The sequence below is a fragment of the Saccoglossus kowalevskii genome, chromosome 1 (assembly GCF_978046115.1).
Source record: "Saccoglossus kowalevskii chromosome 1, keSacKowa6.1, whole genome shotgun sequence".
NCBI classification, from domain to species: domain Eukaryota; kingdom Metazoa; phylum Hemichordata; class Enteropneusta; family Harrimaniidae; genus Saccoglossus; species Saccoglossus kowalevskii.
This window is the reverse complement of record NC_140641.1, coordinates 43,395,804-43,408,030: the sequence shown is the minus strand read 5'-3', so window position 1 is coordinate 43,408,030 and position 12,227 is coordinate 43,395,804. Positions and strand designations below refer to the sequence as shown.

The window sequence follows — 12,227 nt, the reverse complement described above, 5'->3', positions numbered from 1 at the left end:
CACAGTAAGTCTTCTTTGGAGATAAAAATGAAAAATACTTAAAAAAAACAACTTCGGTTTCATTTAATATAGTTTATCCATTATCATATTTAATATTTTTTTCAAGTAATTGAGTGAAGCGTGTCGTTATTATCGTCACTGCGTGGGGAGATTCCCGGGGCTTCCGGTTACTGTTTGGTCCCGTCCCGTCTCGTACCTATTACCCTTTCTAGCACCATGCTATTACCATGGAGGTAAAAATAGACCCCTTTCTAGCTCCATGCTATTACTGAAAGCAGTGCCGGGAAAATTTAATAGTTATTGAACGAAAAGGAGATTTGTATTTCAGGGGTTCACTGCGTGTGGGTTACGCCACAGTCATTCGTGTTGTCTACATGTAACAAATTTTGACGAGTCACGCAACTAAAAGTAAAACCCCAGTTGTCTGCATGGAGGTACTTCCATTGTCTGAACTAAAACAAAGCCAGTCTTGCAATTTGATCCCAGCTGTCACTCACCGTTCTATGAGGTCAAAAATAACGATCACCCAATCAAAGTCCCAGAATCATGCAAAGTTTACCTACGATTTGATACAAATAAATCAATTTTGGGGAGACAAGCGACGCTTAGAAATAAAGTGTTCTTGAATAAGCGTCAGCTGCTACAAATTGTACAAAATGTGACCCAGTTTTGGCGTCAGGAACGAATGAAATGTTGCAAAACTGACGCCTAATTTAGAACATATACGGTATATAAACATGTATGTATGGTGTCAGTGGATCTGTACAGTAGTTGTCTACAAGTACTGGGTATGCATAATAAATGTATATGATTTGTACATCTATATAGACATGTATGTATGGTGTCAGTGGATCTGTACAGTAGTTGTCTACAAGTACTGGGTATGCATAATAAATGTATATGATTTGTACATCTATATAGACATGTATGTATGGTGTCAAAGGATCTGTACAGTAGTTGTCTACAAGTACTGGGTATGCATAATAAATGTATATGATTTGTACATCTATATAGACATGTATGTCTGGTGTCAGTGGATCCCAACTTTAGTCACCTGTGAGTGTATGTGTCTATTATACTATTTTGATATACATACTTGGACTGAAATCTTCATCAACATTGAACGGCTGTAGTTGCACATCACTTGTCTCCATGAAGCCTTTACCCAAATTATAAACTTGTTCAGCATGGCAGGAGTAGCTTTTATCTTTGCTAGCTTTAAATAATTGGTCAGAAGTGGATACATTCTTTTGTGCACCTGTTGGAATACAAACAATCACAGGGCAAAAATAAAATAAACATGTATACATTAAATTTTAAAAAGTATTGGTGATAAACAAAATTTACCAAACTTACAATGATTGCTCCAACTCTCAGTGTTGAATCAGAAAGTTAAATGAGCCGGACATGAACCACGATAACGGTACATGCAGTTTTACAGTTGTTTGTTCCAAGCATTGACACTTCAAAACTTGCCAAAAGAAACAACTTTTATCGTTCCAATTATATTGTGAATTATTGATATTACCTTTTATATAGAGAGTGGATCAAAACATTATTCTTTGAAAATGCCCCTCTCAGTAACAATACGTTTTGCCCATACACATACCAGATTAACATAATTTATAATAATCAACAGCAAACAACATGGCAATACAATATACAATACTGCGACGAAAACAGAATAAGTGGATGTTTTAGTTTATTTTGACATTTCATGTTGACAAGGTAAATAAAACATCTCTAATTTAACAAGACATGAATGTCACAGTCCCCGAGCTGGCATCGGTGTTTTAATTCATTAAAACAAAATGGCAGCCAGTCGGCCATTTTGAATGTTATCTGAAAAACAAAATTATTTGCATCAAGGTTCGCCCGAACAGGGACTAATAACTGCATTTTTTTAATTAGCATATTTTTTGGAGGGTGTGGTCATTATTGCCAAAAGACCATCTACTCGTGCCAAGGTGTTATCATACCAAATATGAATAAAATCGACACAGTGGTGGTAGAGATAGCAGTAAATAACTGCATTGATTTAATTTGCACATTTTTAGGAGGTTGTGGTCACTATTGCCAAAAGCACATCTACTCGTGCCAAGGTGTTATCATACCAAATATGAACTAAATTGGCCCAATGGTTGCTGGGATAAGAGCAAGTAACTGCATTGATCTAATTTGCATATTTGGGGGAGGGTGTGGTCATTATTGCAAAAAGCACATCTACTCGTGCCAAGGTGTAGTCATACCAAATATCAATAAAATCGACACGGTGGTGGTAGAGATAGCAGCAAATAACTGCATTGATCTAATTTGCACATTTTTGGGAGGGTGTGGTCAGTATTGCCAAAAGCACATCTACTCGTGCCAAGGTGTTATCATACCAAATATGAACTAAATTGGCCCAATGGTTGCTGGGATAAGAGCAAGTAACTGCATTGATCTAATTTGCATATTTTTGGGAGGGTGTGGTCATTATTGCCAAAAGCACATCTACTCGTGCCAAGGTGTAATCATACCAAATATGAATAAAATCGACACAGTGGCGGTGGAGATAGCAGCAAATAACTGCATTAATCTAATTTGCATATTTTTTGGAGGGCGTGGTCATTACTGTCAGAAGCACATCTACTCGTGGCCAAGGTGTTATCATACCAAATATGAACTAAATTGGCCAAATGGTTTCTGGGATAAGAGCAAATAACTGCAATGATCTAATTTGCATATTTTGGGGAGGGTGTGGTCATTATTGCCAAAAGCACATCTACACATGCCAAGGTGTAATCATACCAAATATGAATAAAATCGACACAGTGGCGGTGGAGATAGCAGCAAATAACTGCAATAATCTAATTTGCATATTTTTTGGAGGGCGTGGTCATTATTGCCAAAAGCACATCTACTCGTTGCCAAGGTGTAATCATACCGAATATGAATAAAATCGACACAGTGGTGGTAGAGATAGCAGCAAATAACTGCATTGATTTAATTTGCACATTTTTGGGAGGGTGTGGTCACTATTGCCAAAAGCACATCTACTCGTGCCAAGGTGTTATCATACCAAATATGAACTAAATTGGTTCAATGGTTGCTGGGATAAGAGCAAATAACTGCATTGATCTAATTTGCATATTTGGGGGAGGGTGTGGTTATTATTGCAAAAAGCACATCTACTCGTGCCAAGGTGTAATCATACCAAATATGAATAAAATCGACACAGTGGTGGTAGAGATAGCAGCAAATAACTGCAATAATCCAATTTGCATATTTTTTGAAGGGCGTGGTCATTATTGCCAAAAGCACATCTACTCGTTGCCAAAGTGTAATCATACCAAATATGAATAAAATCAACACAGTGATTGGTAGAGATAGCAGCAAATAACTGCATTGATCTAATTTGCATATTTTTGGGAGGGCGTGGTCATTACTGTCAGAAGCCCATCTACTCGTGTGCAATCCTACCAAATATGCTCGAAATCGGCTCAATGGTTGCCGAGATCAAAGGAAATAACTGCATTTAGCTAAATTGCATATTTTTGGGTAGAGTGTGGTCATATTAATAATAACCTAAAAGATGTCTTCCTCTGATAAGGAAGCTATTTTGAAATTGGGCCCTGAGAAATTGGTTCTGAGTTCTGAAAAATATACACTACCGATCAAATACATTTGGTAAAACTGTTGAATCAGAAATCAGGAATTTGAATTTGACAGAATCAATTATTCTAAGCATGCTCAGTTACTCTGTCAGTGTAGTGGAGAGAGGAAATTTTGGATGAAAATCTTGAACCACTTAGGATTTTCAGATCTGGAAAAAAAATTATGTGCATATGTAACACAGAATTGTTCATCAACCTGCAAAGTTTCATTGACATCTGCTGCAGAGTCTCTGAGAAAATGTTGGAGATAACTTGCAGCAACTTAAAAATGAGAAAGAAAGTAAAATCAAAGAAAGCTTAGAAAGAACTCCCGTGTGCTGAGAGTATTGAAGACACATTAAAAATTAATTCAAAATTACTTGTACATGAGATGAGATATTGATGGAAAAGCTGAAAACTAATTATGTAAATCAGGTAACTAATATGAACAGAACAGAACAAAAAAATTATGAATTATTATGCTAATTAGAGAATTAATATTAATCAAAATTAATCAGGCCTGTTTATTGTCCTAGAACATTTATGTACCAAATTTTATTCAAATGTGATGATCAGTAATTGAGATATCAGTGTTAATTAATTATGTTAATTAGGTGATTAATAAGCATAAATATTTACCAAAAACTAATTGGGTTTCTGCATACTGTGTGGAATACTTTATTTTCGCTGGAATTAATTTTCGCTGAAAAGGCTTTTTGGGCGTTTTGCTTGTAATTTATTTTCACTGATTTTTGATGAGGTTAATGTGAAATATAGAAAAAAAAGTATATTCGCTGGATTTTATTTTCACGGAATCAACCATTCAGCGAAAATAGCGAAAATAAATTCCAAGTGAAAATAAAGTATTCTACAGTAGTTCTCTTTAAAAGTTTCATTAAAATTCAATTTGTGGTTCTTTATATATCAGTGGAACATTATGCAAATTAGGTAATTAATATCCAATTAAAACTAATCAGGTGTCTGCATAATCCTAGAAGATCTATGTAGAAAGTCTCATTATTGCTGTGTATACAGTGTACATTAAGGGATCTCACCAGACCAACAGGAGTGCCAGTCGGTCATGAATATTAATGAGACATATAAATATTAATTAGTTGATGCATATTAATGATATATGAATATTAATTAGTTAATGCATATTAATGAGCAATAACAAGACAACTGGCACAAAACAATAGCAGTGAACAAGGTCGCTATTTCATCTTCTACAAATTATTGGTTTTTGCCAAACAGCCACAGTGTATTACAAACAAAATGTAAACAATTAAAAACGCTTTAAGGTACTGACCTGTATCAGTAGCATTTGGAAAGTCTGCATGACTAATAAAATAATCCAGTGTGACTTGAGTTGTATAAAAGTTAGTAGCATTCATTTCAAACTTCATGGTAAGATTGTTTGACTTATCAGAGTCTTTGTTAAAATTGAGAACCAACACTGAGTTGTTAAGTCCACATGTGCTTTTCACTGTGTCTACAACAGCAGTTACGGGTAATGGAAAGGTAGCATTTTCCTAAAAAAAAAAAAAGAAAAATTGTACAACAAAGAAAAACTGGTACCACTGTAAGTAACAATGTAATGATTACAACCTTGTAAGCACCATTGTAAGTGAAATATACAGTGTAACTATTACTAATTTGTAAGCACTATTGTAAGTAAAATATACAGTGTAACTATTACCAACTTGTAAGCACCATTGTAAGTGAAATATACAGTGTAACTATTACCAACTTTGTAAGCACCATTGTAAGTGAAATATACAGTGTAACTATTACTAATTTGTAAGCACTATTGTAAGTAAAATATACAGTGTAACTATTACTAACTTGTAAGCACTATTGTAAGTGAAATATACAGTGTAACTTACTAACTTGTAAGCACTATTGTAAGTGAAATATACAGTGTAACTTACTAATTTGTAAGCACCATTGTAAGTGAAATATACAGTGCAACTATTACTAACTTCTAAGCACCAATGTAAGTGAAATACAGTGTAACTATTACTAACTTGTAAGCACCATTGTAAGTGAAATATACAGTGTAACTTACTAATTTGTAAGCACCATTGTAAGTGAAATACAGTGCAACTATTACTAACTTGTAAGCACCATTGTAAGTGAAATATACAGTGTAACTTACTAATTTGTAAGCACCATTGTAAGTGAAATATACAGTGCAACTATTACTAATTTGTAAGCACTATTGTAAGTGAAATATACAGTGTAACTATTACCAACTTGTAAGCACTATTGTAAGTGAAATATACAGTGTAACTATTACCAACTTGTAAGCACTATTGTAAGTGAAATATACAGTGTAACTATTACCAACTTGTAAGCACTATTGTAAGTGAAATATACAGTGTAACTATTACTAATTTGTAAGCACCTTTGTAAGTGAAATAAACAGTGTAAGTATTACTAACTTGTAAGCACCAATGTAAGTGAAATATAGTGTAACTATTACTAATTTGTAAGCACCATGGTAAGTGAAATATAAACAAGTAGCCTGTCGGCTGAGATAGCTCCGCTGTTAGCAATGCACATTGCAATTAAAGAACAGAAGATATCATTAGAAAATGAACAATAGGTATAGTATCAAAGCAATCAACCTTTATATCACTTTTTACCAAAAAAGACAAAAATAATCATTAATTGAAGATATCATCACCAAATGAACAAATCTGAGACAGGTATACCTGTAGTGTCTATATATATAATATCAAAGCAATCGGACTTGCGGTTTTTAACAAGAAGTCAAAAATCAAAGAAAGCTTAGAAAGAACTCCCGTGTGCTGAGAGTATTGGAGACATTAAAAATTACTTGAACTTGAGATATTGATGGAAAAGCTTATGCAAATAAGGTAACTAATGTGAAAAGATTTCAGTGTAAAACTAATAAGGTCTGCACAATGTAAAAGTAATAAGTTTTTGTAATATAATATCTATGTACAAAGTTTCATTGAAATGTGATTAGAACCAAAAAAATATTAATTATTATGCTAATTAGTGAATATGAACAGATTTTAACCCAAAATTAATCAGGCTGCCTATTGTCCTAGAGCATTTATGTACCAAATTTTATTCAAATGTGATGATTAGTACTTGAGATACAAGTATTAATTAATTAATTATGTTAATTATGTTAATTAGGTGATTAAGAAGCATAAATATTTACCAAAAACTATTATGGTGTATAGTCCTAGATTCATTGAAATATGATGATGAGTACTCTTTAAAAGTGTCATTAAAATCCAATGAGTAGTTCTTTTGACAACAGTGCAACAGCCATGGAACAGCAAAAAATTAACTAATTATGAAATTAGGTAATTAATATGCACAATTATTTACCCCAAAATTAATCAGGACTCTGCATAGTCCTAGAAGATCTATGTTGCAAGTCTCATTGAAATGTGATGATTAGTACTTGAGATATCAGGTGAAAAGCTGAAAATTAACTAATTATGCTAATAAGGTAATTAATATGCACAAATATTTACCCCAAAACTAATAATGTCTCTGCACAGTCCTCAAGTAACTATGTACCAGGTTTCATTGAAATGTGATCATTATTGCTTGAAATATCAAAAGCTGAAAATTAATTAATTATGCAAATTAGGCAATTAATATGTACTGAAATTACCCTAAAAACTATCAGGTCTGTGAAGTGTCATATGTCATCTATGTACCAAGTTTTATTGAAATGTTATGATTAGTACTTGAGATATCAGTGGAAAAGCCGAAAATTGATTAATCATTATGTAAATTAGGTAATTAATATAAATCGATTTTTACCCAAAATTAATCAAATCTGCACATTAGTTCAGAGCATCCATGTGCCAAGTTTCATCAAAATCCAATGAGTAGTTCTTTAAATATAAGTGGAACAGTCATGGAACAGCTGAAAATCAGTTAATTATCATGCAAATTAGGTTATTAATATTCATGGGTTTTACCCAAAACTATTCAATTATGCGTATTAGTTCAGAGCATCCATGTGCCAAGTTTCATCAAAATCCAATGAGTGGTTCTTCAGATATCAGTGGAACAGTCATAGAACAGCTAAAAATCAGCTAATTATTATGCAAATTAGGTAATTAATATTCATGGATTTTCACCAAAACCTAATCAACTTTGCGCATTATTACAGAGCATCTATGTACCAAGTTTCATCAAAATTTGATTAGTGGTTCTTGAGATAACGGTGGAACAAAAAAAGTGACATACATACATACATACAGAGAGGGTAGCTGCAAAGACTCCCTTTTGTGCTACACACAGGAGTCAATAACACTTTTTACCAAAAATTACAAAAATATTCATCAAAATTAGAGAATTGAAGATATCATCAAATGAACAAATATGAGAGAGGTATACCTGTAGTATCTATATATTATAATATCAAAGCAATCAGACTTGCGGTTTTTAACAAGTCAAACATACAACTTTTTACCAAAATTGAAGATATAATCAAATGAACAAATCTAAGAGAGGTCTACCCAAGGTACATATACACCAAGTATCAAAGCATTCAGACTTGTAGTTTCCAAGAAGAAGTCGAAAAAGTAACAAGCAGCCGACAGTCGGCTGAGATAGCTCCGCTGTTAGCAATGCACATGGCAATTAAAGAACAGAAGATATCATTACAAAATGAACAAATCTGAGAGAGGTCCACATGTAGTACCTATATGAATAATATATCAAAGCAATTGGACTTGCGGTTTTCAACAAGAAGTCGAAAAAGTAAAACATTGACACGGACGACGACGACGGACAATCACTCATATGATAAGCTCCGCTCGACAAAGTCGACAGCGGAGCTAAAAAGTTGACGCGGACGCGGACGGACGCCGGCAGACAATCACTCGTATGTATGCTCCACTCGACAAAGTCGAAAGCGGAGCTAAAAACTCACCACTGCCATGCTTGTAGAATATGGAATAGTAAATTCCATCCCGAATTGTGCAAGCAAACATAATTTGCCTTCTTTATCAGTGACATTCCATGTTCCTGGTGAAGGTGGAGGTGTTGGTGTCTGTGTGGGTTTTGGCGTTGGCGTGGGTGCTGGCGAAGGGGTTGGATCTTCAGGACAGATTGTAGCTGTAATGGGAACAATAAATATATCTTATAAACAATTTCAATCAAACATATGGTATACCTAATAAACAAATGATTTAAAGCAAATATGCTATATACCCGACTTTAATTTTCAAGGTGAATGATCACTCAAAGACCTAAAAGAACTAATTACCACTCTCCCAATACATACCATTTTGTATAGACTTTAATAACACAGCTCTGCTAATGACTTTAATACATAACTGCATTCAGGAGAGCCATTTTTAGCACTCAAGTCATTTTCGTTAGGCAAGACCTAGTATACTATTTTAATCAAATATGCTGGGCTCTCTCTGGAATTTTCTAGGTAATAGTAAATTTACTAATCAAGAAAAAAAAGTATTAGTAAACTTTGTCTGGAAACTGCGGAGCATTTTCCCGCGACCGAGCACAACGGAGAAGAGAGAAGGAGAGGGAGGTGTCCCCTCTGTCGTCCACCGAAAACAAGAACAGCATGCTGAAAATGGTGCTTGCTGGTGCAACCTGAGCTCTAATTTTGTGTGTAATTTAATGACATCAAATTAGGCAGTCTGCTCCACAAAATGTACCATTTATGATGGTACAACAAAACATCACAACAAAATATGCAATGTAGACACCAGAACCTTTATTTGAATAACTCAGTATTAATTAAACATATTCATGATAAGCTCACATTGTTAACAGTGGGGAAATAGTCATCATTCAAAAGTTCATTAAGTTCACTGCCTAGAACACAAGTCATCCTGTGAATAAATTTTCACGGGAAATTTCTCAGAAAAAAACTCTATGCCAATCAATATTATTATGAAGTAATCTCCCGTGCTCATCATGCAAACCCGCATGTTGACGTTTATGACGACACAAAATGACTATTTTCATCGAAATTTCTGAATTAAAGTGAAAAAGTAAATAAAGAAACTTTCGGTCTTGTAACTCGATCTCAATGCTAAGAATGTCCGGTAAGAATGTTACACAAATTATAGTATTTTTCGATCGATTCGCTAACATTGTCTCACCTTCCATTAGCTGTGGAATCATAGCCCTAATGTTGCCGACCGCATTATTTACGTGACAGACACTGGCCGGCCCATGTTCGACATACAACAACAAAAATAAAAACAAGACGTCCGAATGAAATTGGTAGGGCAAAATTAGATTGTATGTCGCACCAAAGAGCTACGAAACCGCAGCTAACCTTCCATTATTTCTGAAATCGTGCTGCAGTACGATCAACTTTCCGTTTCTTGGTGATGTCAGGGTTAGGACACCCATGGGTTTCTGGTTCTGAACACGATTTAGCGGTTTCTCCATCTCGTCGTGAAAAATACTTCTCGAGCAGTTGTCTGCTCCTTTTTAACGTAGTCTCCATTTTCAATAAATAAACAAATCACGTGTTTGATAAGGGCGACATGAAACCGTCCCATACTGAGAGTAAAGTCGCGGGGTATCTTGAAACACATGTCGACTAAACTACGCATGTGCGATGACACCAAAATAACTTTAGAGTGGCAAAATATATTCAGTGGCAGTTCCGTGTTGATCGCGATCACCATGTAACAATTGTTGCAATCTTAGAAGTAACGGGACATTGTTTAACTTTAAAATGGCAATCACTCAAACCGTAACACGCGTGATGATCACAGTCGAGTCTTGACAATTAAATGAGGGCGATTTGCGACGGTATTTTGTACAAAATGTGTTCGTAAATCTTACTAACAGATATTTATTTTGTTCGTAAATCTTGTCCAAATTTCGTAATTTACGACATTTGCGAGCGACAGCGAGAGCACAGAATATGGCATGTCTAAATGACCATTACATGGCTAAACACACATGTGTTAGCAAAGTGAATGGCTAAACACACATGTGTTAGCAAAGTGAATGGCTAAACACACATGTGTTAGCAAAGTGAATGGCTAAACACACATGTGTTAGCAAAGTGAATGGCTAAACACACATGTGTTAGCAAAGTGAATGGCTGTGAATGTGTTGACACAAACGAGCCAAAGTTATGAATCATAGTACTGTAGAATACATTATTTTCGCTTGGAATTAATTTTCGCTTTTTTCGCTGAGGGGATGAATCCGTGAAAATAAAATCCAGCGAATATACTTTTTTTCCTATATTTCACATTAAACTCATCAAAAATCAGTGAAAATAAATTCCATACAAAACGCCCAAAAAGCCTTTTCAGCGAAAATTAAATCCAGCGAAAATAAAATATTCCACAGTACTCAGCATCAATACATAATTGTGATAAACAAAGCAGAATAATAGATTTTGAAATTACCTTTAGAATAAGTCCCGTTCTCCACTCCAAATGGTTGGAGTTGTAACATACGAGTTGTGCAAGTGAAGTCAGAATAAACTGCTGATATAATAGAATCACACTTGTAAGAGTCTCCTTTAGGAGCTAGTGTGGCATCCAATTCTACTGTTGACAAGCGTGTTTCATCTGCAAAGAAATGACACATATGGTTAGACCATCTTACAGTTGTCACTACAATCTACCATGTATGGCATGACTATTCTAAACTAACAGTTGTCACTACAATCTACCATGTAGGGCATGACTATTCTAAACTAACAGTTGTCACTACAATCTACCATGTATGGCATGACTATTCTAAACTAACAGTTGTCACTACAATCTACCATGTATGGCATGACTATTCTAAACTAACAGTTGTCACTACAATCTACCATGTAGGGCATGACTATTCTAAACTAACAGTTGTCACTACAATCTACCATGTATGGCATGACTATTCTAAACTAACAGTTGTCACTACAATCTACCATGTATGGCATGACTATTCTAAACTAACAGTTGTCACTACAATCTACCATGTAGGGCATGACTATTCTAAACTAACAGTTGTCACTACAATCTACCATGTATGGCATGACTATTCTAAACTAACAGTTGTCACTACAATCTACCATGTATGGCATGACTATTCTAAACTAACAGTTGTCACTACAATCTACCATGTATGGCATGACTATTCTAAACTAACAGTTGTCACTACAATCTACCATGTATGGCATGACTATTCTAAACTAACAGTTGTCACTACAATCTACCATGTATGGCATGACTATTCTAAACTAACAGTTGTCACTACAATCTACCATGTAGGGCATGACTATTCTAAACTAACAGTTGTCACTACAATCTACCATGTATGGCATGACTATTCTAAACTAACAGTTGTCACTACAATCTACCATGTATGGCATGACTATTCTAAACTAACAGTTGTCACTACAATCTACCATGTATGGCATGACTATTCTAAACTAACAGTTGTCACTACAATCTACCATGTATGGCATGACTATTTTAAACTAACAGTTGTCACTACAATCTACCATGTATGGCATGACTATTCTAAACTAACAGTTGTCACTACAATCTACCATGTATGGCATGTCTATTCTAAACAAACCATGCATGGCACAGTCCCAGT

At 34.7% G+C, this 12,227-nt stretch overlaps 1 protein-coding gene across 1 annotated transcript in view; it reads right to left on the bottom strand.

Annotated features, from left to right (window-relative positions):
• LOC100376425 (lysosome-associated membrane glycoprotein 1-like) overlaps nt 1-12,227 on the bottom strand; it is a 61,701-nt gene that overhangs the window by 27,540 nt on the left and 21,934 nt on the right. Inside the window, exons 4-7 of the mRNA XM_085502328.1 lie at nt 11,045-11,209; nt 8,569-8,753; nt 4,945-5,167; nt 1,097-1,258 (exon numbers count right to left, since the gene is read on the bottom strand). Coding sequence (XP_085358454.1) covers nt 1,097-1,258; nt 4,945-5,167; nt 8,569-8,753; nt 11,045-11,209 — 735 coding nt within the window. The remainder of the gene's footprint in view (nt 1-1,096; nt 1,259-4,944; nt 5,168-8,568; nt 8,754-11,044; nt 11,210-12,227) is intronic.